The following is a 22,738-nucleotide window of genomic DNA, read 5'->3' on the forward strand; positions in this document are numbered from 1 at the left end:
CCCTACTAACTCGAGTTTGCTATCAGAGGCGCTATACTCTATACTTACACTTACGGTAGTGACTAAATACGCGAAAATGCGTTTCACAGCCTGCCAGTGGCTCCTACTATGTCGATTCAGGTACTTACTAACATTGTTGACGGCGTACGCAATGTCAGGGCGAGACACAATGGCCAAAAACATTAAAGACCCTACTGCCTCGCGATACGGCACGCTATTCTCTAACTCCTTATCTGATTCTACCGGATACAATACTACATTAGGATCGGCCGGTACCAATAAACCTTTTGAGTCTTTCATCCCGAATTTCTCTATCACAGACTCTGTGTACGCGCGCTGATGGATGAACAGTGATTTATTGCTCCTATCTCTACAGATTTGTAGACCGACAAAGCTACTGCAATCACCCAAGGTGATATCGAAGACTTTACTCAGCGCATTTACAATTAATCGAAGCACTTCTTTTGATTTTGCAGCAATCACACCATCATCGACAAACAACGCCAAATAAATCAGAAAACCTTCGTAAATACCGAAAAATATGCACTTGTCTGCGTCGGTTTCTTTTAGGTTAAACTTGGTTAAAACACTCGAGAACTTCTCGTTCCAGCACCGAGGTGCTTGTTTTAACCCATACAGGGACTTATTTAATTTACACACGATCCCTACACTCTCACTTTCTTCTTTGCTGACGAAGAGTCCCTCTGGAATCTCCATGTGGATGTCTTCTTTTAGGTCTCCGTACAAGAATGCCGTTCGGACGTCGAACTGTACGAACTCTAGGTCTTCTTGCGTGATGACCGCCAGGAGAACACGTAGCGAGTCGTATCTCACCACGGGGGAGAATGTCTCCGTGTAATCTATCCCTTCTTTTTAAAGAAATCCACGCGCACAAAGGCGCGCCTTGAAGCGTAGCACGCTTCCGTCAGTGTCCCTTATAATCTTGAAGACCCATTTAGAATCTATTGTCTTCTTCTTTGAGACTCTTGGCACGATCGTCCACGTGCGATTGTCTTCGTGCGCCTTGAGCTCTTCTTTAATGGCTTCACGCCATTTTGATGCATCCGACCCAGTCACTGCTTCCCTGAAAGTTGTTGGAATGTTATATTTAACAAAGTTCGCCTGACGCTGCTTTGAATTTGCAGCATCACTTCGATATCTCTGCGGTAGCTCGATAGTCGCTCTGTTTCTTAGCACACGAGCCTCGGTTACCGACTGTGGTGTGGATCCTTTGGTAAGAGTTTTCGCAACCCTGGCCTTGGCGTGACCTGCCTTCTCGGCAGCTGTACTCGCCCCACCTGCATTACCACCTGCTTCTCCACTGGTACCTGCTATACCGACTGCTGCGCCATCGAAGTCTTCGTTCTCGACTACTGTGTCATCGAGCTCATCCTCGATCGATGTCTCGTCGAGGTCCTCGTTGTCGATCGTAACTTCGTCGTCCTCTGCATCGTCCGCCTTGGGTATTCTTATCGTTACCTCCGACACTGGGTCTTGGAAGTCTTTGATACCCACGAACTCGTGGAATACAACATCTCTGGAAACAGATACAGTCTTTTTCTCCATATCATACAACTTGTAATTGTTGGAGTCCCCTTGGTATCCCACCAGGATCATCTTCCTCGACCTCGCGTCGAATTTCCTCACGAACTGCTTTGGAGTGTGTACATAGGCCTCCGATCCGAAAATCTTCATGTGATTCAGGTTCGGCTTCTTGCCCATCCATCCTTCGTAAGGCGTGCCACTTCCGCCCTGTCCCGACTGTCCAGCTCTATATTCAATGTGTACACTGCGGCACCTACGGCTTCCGCCCACAGACTCAAAGGTAACTTCTTCGAATGAAGCATTGTTCTCGCGCACTCGACAATCGTGCGGTTGTCCCTCTCCGCTCGACCGTTTTGAGCTGGAGTGTACGGAGCTGTATTCTCCATCACTATACCTTTGGACGCCAAATACTCGCCCTTTCGCGCATCTTCTTGTTACAATATTCGGTGCCATTGTCCGCACGAAGTGTTTTTACCGGCCGATTGAATTTATTCACGAGCATCCGCTTGTACTCCATAAATCTGTCGAGAACATCTGCTTTGTGCTTCATAAAAAACACATGGCGAAACCCCGTGGCATCGTCCTTGAAAGTCACGAAGTATTTCGCACCACCAAGAGATCGCGTCTGCATAGGCCCGCACACGTCGCTGTGTATGAACTCGCCCGGTTTCCTTGCTACCTTTACTACCGGCTTGTCAAACGGCAGCTTATGCGATTTTCCTAGTTGACAGGCCTCACAGAAAAACTTCGAGTAGTCTTTCACAGTTACACCTTCTATGATACCGTTTCTCACTAAATCACTCAGTGACTTTCCGTTTATGTGACCGAGTCGCTCGTGCCACACTCTGATTGTCTTTTCCGAAACGTTCATTTCCTTACGCACTTTTGGTACTCGCAAAAACAACCGGTAAATTTGGTTCATTTGTCTCACACCCGTTGTCGTGATCAGTCCGTCACGTTTGATCTTGACACTTGAGTCTTCAAAATTCACCGCAAAGCCTTTTACTGTGCACGCGCCGACAGAAAATAAGTTCTTTTTCACATTCGGTACCAGGAGAACATCGTTGATCGTCCCTTCCTCCCAGACGCCATCTACGAGCCTCTTGATTCTTATAGTTCCGACCCCTGTCACCTCACACACACCGTTATCACCTAGCGAGACACTGTCTCCCGGCGTTTGGCGAAACTCTACGAACCAATCTTCTCGAAAGGTAATGTGTGCTGACGCGCCACTGTCGAGAAACCAGACATCTCTTACGTCGGCTCGCATCAACTGCTGCTCCTGGTCTCGTGTCGAATCTTTATACCGACTGTCATGCGTTGCTCGCGACTTACCATCCGTCGCGGATGTCGCTGCCACATACGCGCACGAACTTTTTGTCTGTCCTTGTCCATCGTTCGGCTTGTCCTTCGTTGGACACTCACTCGCGAAATGCCCTTTTTCTTGGCATCAATAGCACACTACGTTCTTTTTAGAACGCCGCTTTTTCTGATTGTCTTCACTTTTTACTCCGGTACCTTTTTTCTGCGCACCTTTTCTAGTAGCTGCTAACGCACTCACACTGTCACTCTCTACGTTCAGCCGAGATTCTTCGCGAATCAGCCTCTCCAATAGATTGTCTACGGTCTGTCGCGCGGGATCTACACTGTCCCACGCCGTGATGAGTGTACTGTACTTGGTCGTTAGACTGGCGAGAATCTTCGCCATTACAGTCAGATCGGTCACAGCCTCACCGACATCACTGAGTTGCCGCGCCATATTCTGCACCTTCGTTACGTGTTGCACGACCGAATCTGTCGGATTCATCTTGTACTCGTGGAATCGCCTCGTGAGAATCAGCTTGTTGGTTTCCGACTTCTGTTCATGCACTTGACACAGCTTCACCCACATCTCGCGGGCTGTGGTGCACATGATCACGCAGTCCAGCTGAGCGCTCTCTAGAGATGCCGCAATAATTGCCTTTGCTTTCGCATTGTCTTTATTCCAGGCTCTCGTTACTGCTGCGTTCGCTCCCTCGGCGTTTTCCGGTTTCACCCTCGTGCCATCCACTACGTCGAAAACTTCCGTTGCCTCCAGCACAGACTGAACGTGAAATTTCCAGCCTTGGAAATTCGTCCCATCGAGTCTCCTCACATTTCTCGCGAGATCGTCCGACATTTTCGCTCTTGGTTCTCTGTACGGTATTAGACAACTCTGCCACGTGCCACGCTGCTACGACTCTTTGAAAAAAAAATGGCCCCCTTTACACGACCGCGTGCGCCACGGGGAAACCGCTCACGCTCCCTCGTGCAACTTTTCGCGCTTCTTCTACCTTGCGAGATCTATTACGCGCAGGTAGGGTGTCTGGGCCCATAACCTGTTAACTTTTCGCACGAAATAATGTTAGCTCGAGCAAGGATGAGGTAAAGAAAATGACGATATATATGGATATCTTTCTCTATATATATTTGCACAGAGGTATACAAAAGAACGTGATACTCGCACAGCGGATCGACTTCAACTAACTCGCGCTGTTCGTGATTTGTTACCGGTGACGCGCTGCGCTCCAGTCGAACCGGAAATGTCTACAGTGACGCCACACATTGCGCGTGATTCAAAACGAGTGTTGAAACACTTCTCCAACACACCCCCATTGACCTTCGCCTACATGTGTACTGTCTATATATACACACATATCACCAAATTACTTCCTTTAATATTAACACAAACTGTTTGACACCGAAATGACATGATTCACGAATTACTATCGGTCCTTTTAAGAGCTATATATTTATAACATCGGACAATCGGGAAAGCCACGTCGGAAAAAATAGGTAAAAAAATAAGTAAAAAAAATAGATAGGGTACATATTTTTCGGGCTCCCCCGACTGATTATCACTGTCGGAGTCACAACAAAGATTTTTACCAAGAAAGCCGCAAAAAAATATCAAAATTCGGAAAAGGCCCTATTCTAAATAATTACCACCGAATTAAGCTAATAATAATCATTTTTCGCTACACTGACATTTCTTTTTAATAGATGAAGCAATAACTAACATAACGGAGGGATCCACAACTGCGTTAAAGTCCCCAAGCTTTCCATACATGGTAATAGTGCACCAAATGTTGGACGGCGGATACTCGAGGAGACTGTGCGCCGGCACGATCTTATCCAAAAGATGGATTCTCACAGCCGCCCATTGCGTCGGAAAAAACCTCGGAACACTTTTCGTAGATTTCGACGTTGACGAGATTAACGAAAAACACATGGTTGCTCGAATCGTCTGTATGTCGATGATTGCGACTCAAGCGTTTATACATTTGCAATACGCCAAAGGGCTATAATGATATTGCCTTACTCTATATGCCATAAGGTATTCCTTTTTCCATTATATACGTAAGTACATTTTTCGTAGTGTTCAGTATCATCAAAAAGTATGGAATTGGTTACTTCGACGCAGACAGTCTTCTTCGATTGTTCGGTGTGCTGATGATTCCGAATCGAGCGTTTATACATCCGCAATACGCAAAGGGCTACAATGATATTGCCTTACTCTATATGTCAGAAGATATTCCCTTTTCCAGTAAGTACATTTAAATGAATATTTCTGTTTCTTCTTCCTTTTGCGCTTATTTATATGTCGGCAGTATTTAATTATTCTATGGAAAATATGCGGAAAGTTAATAACGATTTGAATAATAAGGTCTTATAAATTTGGAACGGAGACTCGTGGAAATAAAAAATCGTATTGTATATCTACGTACAGCTTCTTTTATAATCTTGGATATATATACTTTGATGCATACTAAAAAAATGTCACAAATTATAAAACTACTGAAAAAGTATTACGAATGTATATCATACCTTAATATTGATTTTAAGAAATTATTAGTTAAATATAATATTTCTCTATTTTAGATAATATTCAGCCAGTAAAACTCGCATATTACGAGAGCTTTGTGAACAAAGATGCGTATGTGGTCGGTTGGAGAAAGGACATGGCTAGCGAAAGTATTAAACTTAAGAACGCCACAATGTCGATTATAGAAAATAATGTATGCAGGGAATACTGGCCTATCAACGACAAGCACATTTGCACGGCCGCAGAATTGGGACAATTCTTTTGTCCCCAATGTGATATTGAATTCGATTGTGTTCTCGAGGTAAAACATAATCACAAATAATAAAGTTATTGTTTATGATAAAGATAATATACTACAAAAATAGATAATATACTACAAGTATAAGTGCAATATTCTAACGCGCAGCATAAATCATATCATATCGTTTTAGTCAGCTTTAATAAATAAACCTCGAAAGTTTCTTTATTTTCATAACTGTTATTTAATGTCCCGGGAAAAAATGATTAGATATAATCATATATAATTATATCTGGTATATATATAATTATATATAATTATATATGTTTTTATATGGGGTCATATCTAATTATACATGGCCACATGTGCAATCAGTGGTCCCATATACAACCAGATATAGCACCATATCTACTTGTATATAAATGTATATAATTTTATGTGAAGCCAGATATAATGATATGTGAGTAGTGCACTCTACATATAATTAGATATAGTATTATATACAACTATATATGCAGTCATATATTGCCAGATATATTAATATGACTAATCTGGCGCTATATACAACCAGATATAGCACCATATCTAATCGTATATAAATGTATGTGAAGCCAGATATGTTGATATGTGAGTACTGCACCCGACATATAACTAGATATAGTATTATATACAACTATATATGCAGTCATATATAGCCGGATATATTAATATGACTAATCTTGTCCTATGTACAACCAGATATAGCACCATATCTAATCGTATATAAATGTATGTGAAGCCAGATAAAATGATATATGAGTAGTGCACCCTACATATAACTAGATATAGCATTATATACAACTATATATGCAGTCATATATAGCCAGATATATTAATGTGACTAATTTGGCGCTATATACAACCAGATATAGCACCATATCTAATCGTATATAAATGTATGTGAAGCCAGATATAATGATATATAATGATATATGAGTAGTGCACCCTACATATAACTAGATATAGCATTATATACAACTATATATGAAGTCATATATAGCCAGATATATTAATGTGACTAATCTTGTCCTATGTACAACCAGATATAGCACTATATCTGTATAGATATAGATTCGCAAGTCATCATATATGCTGCAGATATTTAATCCAAAATTTAAAAATTTATTTGAATCGTTTTTATATATATTATAGATATTAAATTCAAAAATTCGTTACATAATATTATATAATTCAGTATTATAAAATAATATTGCAGGTCATGTGTGCGTATGGAACTTGCCCGGGAAAAAAAAATTATATATAATTATATATAAATATATATGATTATATATAATGCAATTATATATGAATTTTGTCTCTATATGATTATATATAATTATATATAATCATATATAATCATATATGACCATATATAGTCAATATATATTGGAAAAGAACTGTTAACTTCGATAATAAAGCATTGATAAATTAAGATGTATATTTTTTCAAAGGCTATAGAATCAAAAGTAAAATAATTTATTCCATATATTACAACTTGGCACTGCTTGACATGAGACAGTGCCATGTCTCTTGATACCGTTTTTATACCACTGTCCGTCAAATTTTAAATACGAGAAACGAATCCTATCGAATATACAATATATTATATAAAAAGTTTCACATACATTTTGACATGATTATATATAAGTTCATATAATTTATATATAAAGTATATATATAAGAATTAAGCATTTATCCATGTAGATTATATATGATTATATATAACCATATATAAACTTAAATTCGGATTATCCGATAGATGGCATCCGATAGGATTTATTTCTCGTATTTAAAATTTGACAAACAATGGTATAAGAATGATATCAAGAGACACGGCAGTATCTCACGCCAAGCAGCGCCAAGTTATATGTAAATCATTTCACTTTTGATTCTAGCTTTTGAAAAAATATACACTAAATTTATCAATGCTTTATTCCTTAATCGAAGTTAACAAAATTCTTTTTTAATATATATAAAATAAATATTATGTTAGATATAATCACATCTGATTATATATAAAATCGACATTAGATATAATTAGATATAAAAAATGGCCCGATATAATTGTATATAATTACATATAACCACATACAATTATATATAACCATATATGGTTATATAATTATATGTGGTTATATATAATTATATACAATTATATACAATTATATCGGGCCATTTTTTATATCTAATTATATCTAATGTCGATTTTATATAATCATATGTGATTATATCTAATCATTTTTTCTCGGGGTGTTACATAATATTTTATTTTTAGACAAACAGCAGTGCTCTCATCGTAAGAAAAAATGGCCAGGACTTTCAAATAGGTATTATGAGTTACGGAGACCAATCTTGTCCTGACAACTTACCTCGAGTGTATACTAAGGTTTCTTCATATATAGACTGGATTCGCGAAGTCATGAAGCCGTATAAATGCCATCAATAATTTAAATGTATCATGTATATTGTCTTATAATGATCACAATTCTTTATGAAAAATGTACATGCATTAAATGTACATTGTAATACCGATTTTTTCGTACGGATACATTTACTATCATTGATATGATCGATAATTTAAACTTATCAGTCGGTATATTGATAAGCCGGTATTAAAATTTGCTTTTTTCATAAACAACAACTTTGCTCGTTATGAAACACAATATAAAATGTACTTTCAAAATTATATATGTACGGAAAGAATAGTTTTGCTGAAATTGAAGTATATAAAAATTTGACCTGATACAGATTTGAAAATTATAATCATATTGACCATTAAAATAAATATATTGGAGGCTTTAATACACATATGATGATAATTCTGTAAAAAGTTTTGATATTGTAGCAATCTGCTTAAGCGTCTAATTATTCATATGATTGGACATAATTATTTTTAGAATTGTATCTGGCTTAGTTTTCAAATACTTTAGCACAAATCCATTCTTTCCGTATATAGTGATAAATTTTAATGAAAACAAATCAAACAAAAAGAAATTGAAAACCATGTCATTCATTACAGATATAACTAAAAGATGTATTGTAATATATATGTAATTAAGATATACCCACACAGCACATGATATTATTCGTATATACTGAATTGCTACTCAATATACTATAGATATACAAGATATACTGATAATATCTCTATAACGTATTTTGCAGTATATTATTTTACTGATATTTTAAGAATATTCGAAATTTATCAGTAATATTCGGTCTATTTATCGAATATTTTCAGGATATGCTAAATTGATAAAAATAGTATATTATTTTACTGATATTTTAACAATATTCGAAATTTATCCGTAATATTCGGTCTATTTATCGAATATTTTCAGGATATGCTAAATTTATCAGAATAGTATATTTTTTTATCGGATTTTTAGAAAGCATAATAAGAAAGAGACGAAGAGTAAGTGAGCTAAGGTTAAATATTATGCGACGTTGATGCAAACTGGGCCTAAATTTCATTATTATTTTGTAACGGAAGGTGTTAAGGATCGAACCATATTTAATTCTCGATGTAATTGGGCCGCGAGGCTGACTGCTACGTGCCTGCTGTCAGTCTCGTGGCACTGATTCGATCCGCACGGGGTTGTCGATCACGCCGTCCCGCGTGGTCGATCATGGTTAATCACGCGTCGATCCCGCGCCACACACAGCTGCTGAACGCGACCAATCAGAGAGCGCTGCGTTCCGGATCTCTCCCCCCGTTTCCGTCTTTCGAGAACTCGCCGGGCGGAAGAGACGGCCTTGTCTCAATCAGTTAATCAGTTATTCGAAGTGCGTACTGCGTGATTATCAAGGAATCCAACGTTCTTGGATTGATTTTCTAAGCCGCGATAGTGACTATTCGTGCGAGCTCTTCCGCCCAACCGGGATAAGCACGATTCCAGACTCCGAGTAGCTAAGGGCGCTTAACAGCAATCTTCGAGCGTGACCGTCCTCTGCCCTGTTCACCTTTTTTTTATGTTTCGGAGGAAGAGAGAAAATGCCTCGCGCATCATCCCGGGGGCCGGCCACCCGAGGTATGTGGGGCTTGCACCCGCTAAAAACACTCTCCCAAAACAAAGCACAAGGGACCATAGTCACGACACGTGGTAGGTCGGAGACATTACATCGCGTGACGAGACAGTCCGTGCGCCGAAACGCCCGGATACATGTATACCAATTAGACATGATCACAACGAGAAGGATCAACCCTGGGGCGCTTTAGCCCCCGAGGGAAGCTGGGCCTAGTCGAATGACGGGGGAACCATGTTCACCGTCATTCCACCACCTCGGAGAACCCCCATGAGAGTGCTTGCGGGCGACATATCATCGAGGGTCTCTTCATCGGTTGCGGGCAGTTCCTCCGAGGGAGTCCGCGCCCCAGATAACACATACACGGACGTGTACGAACCAAGACTAACAGGAAACCCCCCTATCCGGAGGAGGGCTCCACGAGAACAGGGTAGAACAAGAACCCACCACCATAAAAACATGGACTCGAATCCGCGAGTCCATCGATGTTAAGTCATCTGGCACCCGCCCCAGTCTCCCCCAGAGCCCCACGCAAAACTCATGGTTGGTCCCTATTCCACTGGTCCGAGACCGGTTCGATGCGGTGGCGGGAATCTCTTCCGCGTGTCCCACGAAGTAAGGCGCGAGCCAACCCCGATCTCGGGGGAACGTACATACAATAAAGAAAGGTAGGGGTAGAGACGCCCATAAGTAAGAACGCGATGGATCCTACTCGCCGCGGGGATCCCGGTCCAACAAGTCACAAAGCAAAGGAATCCCAACCGCGGGACCCGGGGACCCCCAGGGGGCGGCCCGCCGCAGACCGCCACCACAAAGAGGCTACCGTTCCCCATTGCGAACAATGGGGGCGGGCCCCAAAAAGCAGCGAGCGGCAAACCACGGCCGACCAACCCCGGAGGGACCCACGGGTCCGCGCCAGGGAGCCCCACAGCGCAGGAGGCAAAAGTGCCACGCGGTGAGGCCCAAACAAGGCCCCGAGGGGACGACAAGAGAGACCGGCCGCCCGCGGGCCACCAGACCCCCCAGGGATCCGGGAGCATCGCAGCAGCGATGCACCGGAAACCAGGGGAAAGGCGGCCCGCCGCCGGCCGGCCCCCACCGCCCCACGACGCCAAGCCAGAACGACACCGCGGGCATCGGGAGGAAAGGCCCCCAGGGCCAAAACCCAACAAAAATTGCACGCAAGTCTAAAGACCTCTCGCAGCGGATTGCGACCGCACGAACGCCGCATTCCCCTTAACCCCCTCGGAGGTTCTGCTGCCGACGCCGTTCCTCTTCTTCCTTTCTTGACATTACCCTCTCCGCGAACGTGGAGAAGGCCCTCCATGCCACCGATGAATCGCAGATAGCAGCGACCACCGCAGCGAGGGAGAGGTCACGGCCCATCACCGCCGTCAACTCCCCCCTCTCCGCACCCCAGTAAGCACAGGTTGCCAAGGTGTGCTCGACAGTGTCCTCGGCCAATCCGCAAAATCTACAAACCGATGTCACCTCCCTGCCGATCCGGAAGAGGTATACTCCAAAGCAGCCGTGCCCGGTTAATAATTGGGTCATACGAAACGAGAGGAACCCTGTCGACCTGTCCAGCCAGGCGTCGAAGTTTGGGCCTATAGCTTCCAGGGTCCTCCTGCCCGGGAGCTGACCCGATCGGATGTAGTCGGCCCATCGCCCTCTAAGGTACAGGCCCTCCTCCGCCTGGACCTTTTTAGAGGAGACGGAGGTAAATGTACCCAGTCTCTTCATCTCACGCAGACCATTATAGACGCGAAGACAATAGTCCGCATACAGGTGTATCGGAGGGACCCTCGCCAACAAGGTGGCCGCCTCATAGGAAATTGTTCGATAACCCATAATTGTACGTATCGCAGCAAGTCGCAGTGCACCGCTCAGAATCCTCTGCTGTTTGTGAGAATTCAGGAGCCTATCGCTCCATATGGGCGCCGCATATAGGATAACGGATGTGATTACGCTATAGTATAGGCGTCTTTTATTCTCAATGGGACCCCGAAGATTGGGAAGGATCCCACAGAGAGCCCTACTCACTTTGGTAACTTTGTCCACCACCCGAGAAATATGGTGGGCAAAGTACCACCTCCGGTCTATATATACCCCAAGGTATTTCATCGCCTTACAAAAATATGTCTTTTGGCCCTCGATCTCTATAAAGGCGCCTCTCGGGCAATTTCCAAAAAAGATCGCCTCCGACTTGGCCCAGGATGGATTCAAGCCCAGGTCACGAATTTGAATGAGGATCCGCTCCAGACATCTAACAGCCAGGGCGCGGACCGTTTCGAAGTTGTCGCCGATGACGATGAGCAGAGTGTCGTCCGCATAACAAACCACCTGGCAGTCAGCAGGAAGGAGAGTCCTGAGAACACAATCATAGGACAGGTTCCAGAGTAACGGGCCCAGAACCGATCCCTGCGGAACCCCCCTGTTGACCCCTCTGACGCGACGCCTTCCATTCGGTATGGAATATTTAACCTTTCTGTCGCACAGGTATGCCTCAACAATTCGGATGAGGTACCCGGGAAAACCTCGGCTGCGCATAGCCCTCCTTATGCCAGGCAGTCGGACGGAATTAAATGCGTTTTCTATATCCAACGAGTAAGCCATGGCAACCTTTCCATTCCTTCGCGCATCAGTGATAATGCTCTTCACCCAGAACAGCGCGTCCGTGGTTGAGTGGGCCCTCCTGAAACCGAACTGGTTCCTCGACAAGTCGGCGTCCGGGTTCTCATCCATAAAGTCCGTCAGTCGGTTGGCGATGACTCGTTCGAAGGTTTTTCCAACCTCATTTAACAGGAAAATCGGGCGTGCCTTCGGGACTTCTCCCAGCAAGACCTCACCCTTCGGGATTAAAATCAGTTCCGCCGTCTTCCAGAAAGGAGGAAAGACACCATACTTCAGGTAGATGTTAAAAACCTGCGCGAGACGTGCAACCATTGCAAGAGGCATCAACTTCAGAGTTGTGACTTTAAACCCGTCGGGGCCCGGAGCCGTTCCCGAATTTTTCTTCGCCGCGATGGCCGTTTTAACCTCTTCGAGTGTGACCGGTAGACGTCCCTCCTCACAATCGCCGGGATCCAATGGCTGCCTTGTTCACCTAACCTAACCTAACCAGCCCAGATAACAAAATGCCCGCACAATGATCGCATGGTGCGCGCACACATGCGAGTACTCGCACGCGTGTGATCCTCATAACTTACGCAGATGCGTCCTCATGTACGACTCATATTGCTCGCACGCGTGCGACTCTCACGCTTGCGAGCGATATGAATCTCAATTCTAAAAGAACGTGTTCGCACACTGATGTCACGGTGCGCGCACGCGTGCGGGTATTACAGGCACACGCAGATGCGTGTCCTCATGTGAGGCTCACATCGCTCGCACGCGTGCGAGCGGTATGAGCCTCAAGGAAGTGTGAATAAGCCTGGATCCTCATGCAGACATCAGCGCTTTGACACCGACGCTGATTGGTGAAAAACAGGTGGTGGGGGTAAATAGCAAGACAATTGTTTACCCCCACTACCTATTTCACCAATCAGCGCTTGGTGTCAAAGCACCGGTGTCTGCATGAAGATCCACCCAAAACGTTTATTGAAAAATATTATAATTGTATTAATTAAAATATATCAATGAGACAATTATCCTTGCAAAAAATAAAAACTAAAAATATATACACACACATCTGTGAGACCACACCCATACACCAATATAAAAAATAATGTTAAATTTTATAATAAAACCCTGGCGAAAAAATTTCTCTGCTATTTCGCTCCTATTTCTCTGAAAAAGTGATTTGCGGAGAAAATGTAAAGTATTAGCAGAGAAATCTGTAAACTCTATTTGTAAACAAATTGGAGAAAAACTGAAGACAAAATTGCAGAGAAAATGCAGATAATACTGCATACATACTACTAACATCATTATAAAAATAATTCAAATTTCAAAGATTTTATTTCATAAAAAACTTGTGACATTACTTTTTTCGTTATATATATTATATATAAAATATTATATATAAAACTTTTTTTGTTATATATATATATATATATAAATATTTATATATATTCCATATGTAAAACTATTTAAGTGAAAATAGAAAACAAAGCTATATTATTTCACAGCTCATTCATATTCGCTCATATTCATTCAGTTTCATATTCGCTCTGATTGTTCGATAAATCAGAGTCTTCATCCACTTCGTCGTTTAGCTGCTGCTCTTGATGAAGAGGCAGTCGATTTTTCTTTAAATTTGTGCGATATCTTTGTTTTATGGCCCGTAAGACTTCCTGGACTTCAACTTTGCAGGAAGCCTTATCCTGCGGACCATTAAACAAAGTGCATTTCTGTGCTGCCACTGAAAGAAGAAAATAAATTATTTTATATGTATCACTTTCAATAGTTTCAATGTTTAATTGAGTGTATATTTTCTTAAGGGAATTGTACATAAAGAAAAGTATATACTTACAATATATAATATTCATAGTTTTTGTGTCCCCAAATTTCTCCGAAACACTACTACCGGGCCACGTGAATTTCGAGACCAAACTGTCAGTCATAATCGTTTTTATAGCATTATAGAGAAATTCTCGTAATTTGCATCCTCCTAACCCTCGCAAGTAATTGTACTGAAATAAAATAAAGTATCATTACACTGCAGTACTATGCAGGTAATTAATATTCTACTTAGCCTTTTCGAAAGAAATGTTTCATACAAAAGTTGTAGAGTTTAAAAAGATCTATTTAATGATCTTATCAGTTTGATCTTGGGTGTCGTCACAAAAGTCAGGTGAAGGTCACATCGATATTTTTTTAATGGAATCGACTTTTTTTTACATAATATGATTCCCCTGATTATTCTGCATATAAAATTATTAAGGTAGAATTGTCAAAAAATCAATGGTTTAAATATGTACATTTCTATTCTGGTATATTTCGACATAAAGTATAAAATATTTTGTAAACTATTCAGTTTTGGCAATTGTACCTTAATACTTTTATGCACAGAATGAGATGAATCAATAATGATAAGGATACGTCGGGATCGAGAGGGGAGATCAATCGCGGGCGAGAGGAGATAGATCGGTACAACGATATTTCACTACTGACAGATATATTTGCCGAATAATCGTGCGTTACAAAAATCACGGGAATCACGGTCGTGGATACACGAGCGGTCTGTGGGCGGAAGTCGCGACAAGCGCCACGGTCGCTCTCAAGTCGACGGATGTCTAGCGCGAGATATCGATCACGATCGCCTCAATCCGCGTGGTCGATACAGCGCCGGATGGCGCCACTCAGACCGAGTGTGCGTATGGACGCGGGAACATAATTTCCTAACACGCCCCCTCAATGCGCACACGGTTAACTTCTCCTGAGCTAAGATGCGCTGGTAATTCCTAGACCCTCAACGCAGTTCCAATGGCTGGTGGCCGGCAGTGCCTTCGTCAGTATGTCAGCCACCATCTCGTTGGTGGGCACATGCTCCAGAGTCACCAAACCCTCGGCGACAGACTGCCTGAGGAAGTGATACCTTATATCGATGTGCTTCGTGCGGGGATGGTACATGTGATCGTGCGCCAGATACTGCGCGCCTCGGTTATCGATATATAGCATAGCGTCAGCCATGCGGTCTAGTCCTAACTCGGTGAGAAGACTGCGCAGGTAAAGTCCTTCCTTGACTGCCTCCGTCATGCTGACGTACTCCGCCTCCGTCGAGGACAACGCCACAGTGCGCCTGCTTCTGAGACTTCCATGAAATGGCTGCACCGCCGAGTAGGAAAGCGTACCCGGTAAACGAGCGTCGGTCAATCGTGCAACCGCCCCAATCTGCATCTGAATATCCGGTTAGCGGCTGGTCAGTCCTGAAAAATAGCAAACCCAGATCTGTGGTACCCGCCAAATACCTAAGCACTCGCTTTGCAGCCAGCCAATGCCTTTTCCTCGGGTTATTGTTGAACTGCGCCAATCTGGACACGGTGTTTGCTATGTCTGGCCTTGTGGCGACGGCCAAGTACATGAGGGCGCCGATGAGCTCCCTGTATGGCCAGGAACCAGCCTCCGTACCTACCGGAGCCTCTGGTGGGTCCTTTGAGCGGAGCTCCGAGGGTGTCGAGATGGGATTACATTGGTCCATCCCATATCTCGCCAGCACGTCCAGTGTGTATCCCTTCTGGGTAAGAAGGATTCCGTCTCCTTCTTGAGCGATCTCGAGCCCAAGGCAACGTTTGGCTATGCCGAGGTCCTTGATCTCGAAATCCTCCATTAAGTCCCTCCTGACTTCTGTCATCCATCGCTCGTTTCGGGAAGCCACCAATATGTCGTCCACATAAATCAGTAGCAGGAGGATGTCTTCCCCACGACGCGCCAGGTACAAGCACGGTTCTCCGCGTGTCGGTGAGAACCCCATGCTCTCTAGTTTTTCCTTCAGTCGAATGTACCATTGTCGACCGGCTTGGCGTAGACCGTATAGGGCCTTCTTCAGTCGACAGGCATCTCCGCCCGATCTTAGAATTTTTATCATTGTCTCGGCTCGACTCCTCACCTCGGGAGTGACGCCCTTCTCAAGAACTAACCGTTCGAGCGTATCCAACAGCATATCCGGAACATCCATGATGACCTCTTCTTCAAGGTTCCCGTTCAGGTAAGCTGTGACAACATCGAACTGCCAGATCGTTAGGTTGAGCTCGGCTGCGAGGGCCAGCAGCAACCTAACAGACTCAAGTCGAGCCACAGGTGCAAACGTGCGGTCGTAATCAACGCCGAATCTCTGGCTGAACCCCTTAGCAACAATTCTAGCCTTTCGCCTCTCGATGGATCCATCTGTGTCATACTTGTTCACTGGACATTGCCTCACGTAAGGACACTTCAGCGATGCCGGCAAACATCTCCTGCAGAGGTTCCTGCGGCAGGGCTGCATCGAGGAAGACGTCATCGTCCAGCTCGTCGTTGATCACTTCCACTGGTACATCAGCATGGTCCGGCTCGCTACCTGTATATGTCTGGTATACCTTACGAGGGCGCCCCCTTACACCGGTACGCACTAGTCTAGGTCGCCCACGCGCTCGCCGGGCGCTTCCTGTGACCACCGGCGGTACCGGTCGATGATCCAGAGTTGGTGGAGACACTGGTGAAGCGAGTGCCCCTGGTCGCTGCGGGGGCACGGGTCCAGGCAAGTGGTCCGAGCTTCCGGCATCCTCGCCTGAGCGCTCCTCCACCTTCAACAACTCATTAACCTCATTTTCATCGGCCGTACCTTCGGGCGCCGCCTCGAGGAACTTAACATCTCTCGCAACGATAGCTTTCTGGTCCTCAGGCATCCACACACGGTATCCCTTGGACTCTCGTGGGTACCCAATAAGCACTCCTTCGGCTGACCTAGGTGCAAACTTGTCCTTTGTGGGGTCCTTGTCGAGGACAAACACCTTCGATCCGAACGTTCTAAGGTGATCCAGCTTCGGCATCTCGCCAGTCCACTTCTCGTAGGGGGTAAGGCCTCCCAGACTACTGGACGGACAGCGATTCCGTATATGACAAGCGGTGGCGATTGCATCTGCCCAGAACATCGGGGACAATCCGGATTGTAGCATCAAACAGCGCGACATATCTAGGAGAGTTCGGTTCATGCGCTCAGCGACCCCATTCTGCTGAGGGGTGCGGGCGACCGTCAACCGTTGCTTAATCCCGAAATTCGCCAATAGAGAATTCATCTCGTCGTTGAGGTACTCTCTACCGTTGTCGGACTGCAGAGCTTTAATGCTCTTCCCGGTCTGTCGCTCAACAAAATCCTTGTAATGCTTGAATGCATCGCATACCCCGCTCTTTTGCTTGAGGAAGTACACCTCACACCACCTAGAACTGTCGTCTATAAAGGTGACAAAGAATCTGGCACCATTCGCCGATTGGACACGAAGAGGGCCCACAACATCAGTGTGCACAACACTCAGTACCTCGGCACACGGTGGGTCCCCGCTGGGAAACGGGAGAGCGGTCATCTTTCCCCGCAAACAAATCTCACACCGCTTCAAGTCGTCAGCTTCCTTCGTGGATGGCAACGGTCGATCGAGACGGCCGATGATCTTAACCAGGTCCTTAGAGTTCAGATGCCCTAGTCGTTCGTGCCACTTCCATAAATCGGAACGTCGGGGTGCGCTAGCGGCCCCCGCGCAATCGGCCTCTTCCTGAAGGTAGTATAGATTACCCCGTCGGCGAGCCTCCATTCTCACATTTCCATCCTCATCAGTAACCAGCGCTGAGTCTCTGCAGAACATGACGGCGTGGCCTCTATCAGTGATCTTAGCCACGGAAACTAGGTTGGTTCTTAAGTCTGGAACAAAAAGTGTGTCTCGAAGCTCAACTATGCGACGACCCTGGTTACCTGATACCGGTATCTTCACGGGTCCTTTTCCCTCCACCATCGTTGAAGCCTGACTTGCCAGGTTGAGTCTGCCCGTCGTCGAGGAGTCAATTTTATCAAAAAGATCTCTCTCGCCACACAGATGCGCGGTGCATCCGCTGTCCAAAATCCATGCGTGTTCGCCCACGGGTCCTCTCGAAACTTGGCAGCTGTCTTCAAAAGCAGAGTGGTGAGCTAAATACGTGTCGTCAGCCGCGTTGGCGGCCGGCTTAGCCGGAGGGCGGCTCGCGGGTTTCTGCTTCGATTTATCGGAATTATCCGGGCAATCAGGAGACTTATGCCCCGGCTTTCCACACTTGTAGCACACAATCCCGGATGCGTCTTCGGCAGGTCTCTTGTGCTCCATCTTCCCCTTACGTAATCTCGGTCGACGTCTTCCACCTTGGCGGGTCGCGAGAGCACCGGCCGCTTCAACCACTGCAGACTGTGCCCTGACGTCATTCTCCTCGAGAATTTTGACCTTGAGGGACTCGGCTGTAGGGAGCTCGTCGCGTGACTCGATCGCGCACCTAAAATTCTCATAACTCGGCGGGAGACTATACAACAACATAATTGACAATAGATCACCATTAATCTGCACATCCATAGCCGAGAGTTTGTCGACCGCATTAAAGAACTTATTCATGTGGTCTCTTACGTCTCCACCGTCTACTAAGCGCTGCAAAATAAGCTGCTTGAGTAAGGTCGCCTTCCTGGCTGGTCCTCTTGACGCGTAGATCGACTCGAGCTTGAGCCAGACCTCTCTCGAAGACGTCAAATGTCGAACCTGCGGGAGCTCCGAAGGATGGATAGCTAAAATCAAGTCCGATCGTGCCTTTCGGTCGTTCTTCCGCCATTGCGCTTGCGCCGCTGTGTTCGCGGCTATGGCCGAGGCACTGGAATCCGTCGGTTGCGGGAAGGAACACTCACCGCTTACATACTCCCACAGATCACCTTTTATCAGCACGGCTTCTATCTGCATTCGCCACGTGTCATAATTGTCCTTCGTCAGGAGCTCAATTTTAGCCGGGTTTACCATACCCATTGTTCCTCACGGCAAAATGTCACTTTATCACGAGCACGTGGCAACGCGAAAGTATCGATATCGAAAAGCACACGGTAGCGTAAGCACACGCGCCTCGATTCTTATCACAATGCGCGGTAACGTGAATTATGCCGAAGCCTACGCGGTGACGCAAGTAACGCAATTCTTCGAGCCGCACACGGTAGCGCAAGCACACGTTACTCGGCTCTTATCACAAGCACGCGGCAGCGCAATTCTGTCACGGCACGTGGCAACACAACCTCGAGTTCGATCGCGAGATCAATCGCACCTCGCACGCCTTCTGGGCCCATAACCTGATAAGGATACGTCGGGATCGAGAGGGGAGATCAATCGCGGGCGAGAGGAGATAGATCGGTACAACGATATTTCACTACTGACAGATATATTTGCCGAATAATCGTGCGTTACAAAAATCACGGGAATCACGGTCGTGGATACACGAGCGGTCTGTGGGCGGAAGTCGCGACAAGCGCCACGGTCGCTCTCAAGTCGACGGATGTCTAGCGCGAGATATCGATCACGATCGCCTCAATCCGCGTGGTCGATACAGCGCCGGATGGCGCCACTCAGACCGAGTGTGCGTATGGACGCGGGAACATAATTTCCTAACAAATAACTTAAATAAAAAAATTAATATATAATTTATAACAGTTTTAAAAAGCCAGTATGAGACAAATACGATTAATGGCTGCATAAAAAACGTTAACGATTTGATCTGGTAAAATGCTGAGATACAGGTATGTTTTTTTTATATTTATTTTCAGAATCTCTTTGAATTTCTTAAGGGAACCTGTGTTGCACAGTGTAATGGATGCGGAAAAATACTCACCAGCTTCCTTCGATCATTCTTCTTGGCATCGCTTTCTAGCTCCTTGAATTCCTCAACGGTACTCATTGGGAAGCCCTCTAACCCCTCGTAAAACGTATTTTTTAAATTAACGCCATCGACATGAACGTTATCATTTTCCACAATCTTTTCCATGATCTCTTTTAAGGCATTATGGCTCTCGATTAAAGAATTAACTTTGTCTTGAAGATCCCTGCGAATGTATTGATCTAAAGTTATGCAAATATGTATAGTTGCCGTAATAAAATTAAAAAGTAAAGAATTTTTCATTTTCTTCAGTTTTTTACCTCGAACGGTCTTTTATCTTAGATTTTCAATGCTTATATACACAATTACATTATGTATTTATACATCAATTTCTTTTCACCCCATTGAACATTAGTACGGCATGCATTCTATTTTTTTTCAATTCTATACATAGAATTTAAGATTGTAATTTTAAATTGCTGTTCATCAGAAGTCTGCAACAGGCCTGTTAAAGTGGACGCCCAACAGGAAATGCCGTGCCGTGTTTAGTAAATTAATTTTAAATACAAATTATACTGCGATTACGACAAAAACAAGACACATGTTCCCCTCACAGCCAGCTCCGCGGGCATCCGTGTCAACAGGCCTGATCTACACCCATACAGCACAGATCTTGCAACGTTGCAGCAATATGTCTGCAAGGTTCTGTGCTGTATAGGCAATTATGAAATTCTACATTATTAGAATACATTATACTCACGTTAATTTGTCATGAATGTCTTGGTTATTTGTCTTGCATTTGCAAGTCTCTTGCATGTTTATTGCGTCAAGCGCGCGATTATGTTCAGCATGTACCGATGTTTTCTTCACAAACCCATCAACGGGCAGAGTATCATCATTTGCATGCTTATTCGGTTGGGGAACGTGTACTTCATGATTTAGATTTTTTTATTGTCTGGAAGAAATATGAAAATCATAAACAATATTATGTATTGTGATCGCAAATTATTTTGTTTCAAATTTATATTACATTGTGGTTTTCAAAGTACAATTGTCAGATTGGTTTTATACATTCATGCAATGATTTTTATACAGTCCAAATTATTTTGTTGAATGAAAACAATCGTGTAATTACTATTAAAATTTACTTACAAATCTTTCATAGTTGAATTTTGAATCGTATCATTCGATTTGTTTGCATTAGTTGTATCGGTTTTCGGAAAGGCGTCATTTTTCTGCATATATTCTACTAGTCCTTCAAGTTTGTTCAACTCCACTTGCACAGAGTACTGCTTGCTGCTCTTTTTTTTTCATACGCTTAGTAGGCTCTTCGTCCGAGGATGTAGTCATAACATTCTTCGGTATTTTGACTACTCGTCCACTACTCGATATTTTACAATATTTACTTTTGATTCCTTTTCTGCCAGCGTTCATATTTATTTGCTTTAATGAATAAGAAAATGTACGTTGGAATGTAAGTTACATTGCTTGTATAATAATTTGAAATGAATTTACTGGCATATAAACTGTTGATATTTTTCATTGACATTATACCATGATATATGTATACAAGTTTTTGCATATTAAACTACATTATTTTTTAATTGCGTACTGTACGGAATTTCACTTTAATGTATACTTGTTGTACATCTTTGAAAATTATTGGCAGAAATAGTACGTGTACAATTTTATTATTACTATTATTACAATTTGTTATTTTTGAATATTTGTCTAGTATCGAGTATAATTCGTTTACGAATTATTTAATAGTCGGGTTGTATTAGGGGTGTAATTAGCGACACACAGATCCATTCACTTCCAATAGTGCGCTCTTCTTGACCTTCTCTACCGCTCCACTTCGGCATCCTGTACAGGGTGTATCAAGACGATACAGAGCGGTACGGCGGGTTGCCCATTCGAGCAGGCGCGCATGGTCGTTCACAATTGCGTTGACTTCGGTGCATCACCTATAATCACTCGCATATCTTTTTTACAATAAAATGGACTTTGTAGCGCCCGAAGTTGCAATACAATTGTGACGGATTTCCGTAGCAGTAACGTTAAAACAGAAGTCGAGATGACAATACAGGTTATGAAATAAATTTTATTAAGAAAACGAAAGACATCTTCTCTCTTACGAAAAAAGCTCGTACCATAGTCCATCATAATCATTATATATTATAATTTTATTACTTAAATTATTTTTTGCACACAATGTTTATGCACAGGACAAAAGTCAGCAATTAGTATATGTGTGCAAATTTAAATTATAAGTCGGCTAATAAATTTCATTCAATGTAAGTTTAAATAATGGCAGAAATCACCATTAACAAATCTTACAATATTCATTTTGTTTAATTAATAAATAATTTATCATTAAATTGATAATCAATTTAATATACCAATACTAATGAGCATTATATAATTCTTTATATAAATAATGCTGCTGCATCTTAAAAATCTTAATCTTAATCTACAAGAGGTTTATTAGTATAAAATAAACAAGAGGTTTATTAGTATAAAATATGCATTTTAAATATAATGCTAATAAATAGTTTATATAAGGCAAATTATCATAATATTTAATGAATACTTTTCAGTAATAAATTTCTTGTAGATTTAAATGAGATTCAGTAGCATTATTTACATAAAGATGCTTATTAGCATCAGTATATTGAATTAATTATTAATGTTAATGATGAAATATTAATAATCTGAAATAAATGTTGTTAGACATAAGATCCGCTGATAATCGTTTTTATCGT

General features: G+C 43.3%; 1 protein-coding gene and 1 pseudogene across 1 annotated transcript; one reads left to right on the plus strand and one right to left on the minus strand.

The window, feature by feature from the left end:
* The first annotated feature begins 4,631 nt into the window (after positions 1-4,631).
* LOC139787160 (chymotrypsin-2-like) lies at positions 4,632-5,711 on the plus strand. Its single transcript, XM_071726259.1, has 3 exons — positions 4,632-4,812; positions 4,943-5,110; positions 5,446-5,711. Exons 1-3 carry the CDS (start codon positions 4,632-4,634, stop codon positions 5,709-5,711), a joined length of 615 nt encoding a protein of 204 aa, XP_071582360.1.
* A 7,922-nt stretch (positions 5,712-13,633) lies between these two features.
* Positions 13,634-22,257, minus strand: LOC139787161 (uncharacterized; annotated as a pseudogene).
* Between the last annotated feature and the right edge of the window lie 481 nt (positions 22,258-22,738).

The sequence above is a fragment of the Temnothorax nylanderi genome, unplaced genomic scaffold, assembly GCF_030848795.1.
Source record: "Temnothorax nylanderi isolate EJ_2023f unplaced genomic scaffold, tnyl_v1.0 TNYL_tig1306_pilon, whole genome shotgun sequence".
NCBI classification, from domain to species: domain Eukaryota; kingdom Metazoa; phylum Arthropoda; class Insecta; order Hymenoptera; family Formicidae; genus Temnothorax; species Temnothorax nylanderi.

Bases quoted from the DNA above. Each gene is read 5' to 3' on its own strand.
- LOC139787160 (XM_071726259.1), top strand. From the start codon at position 4,632: ATGGTAATAGTGCACCAAATGTTGGACGGCGGATACTCGAGGAGACTG. The intron at 4,813-4,942 runs GTATGTCGATGA...CATTTTTCGTAG, and splicing joins CATGGTTGCTCGAATCGTCT to TGTTCAGTATCATCAAAAAG. The intron at 5,111-5,445 runs GTAAGTACATTT...TCTCTATTTTAG, and splicing joins AGAAGATATTCCCTTTTCCA to ATAATATTCAGCCAGTAAAA.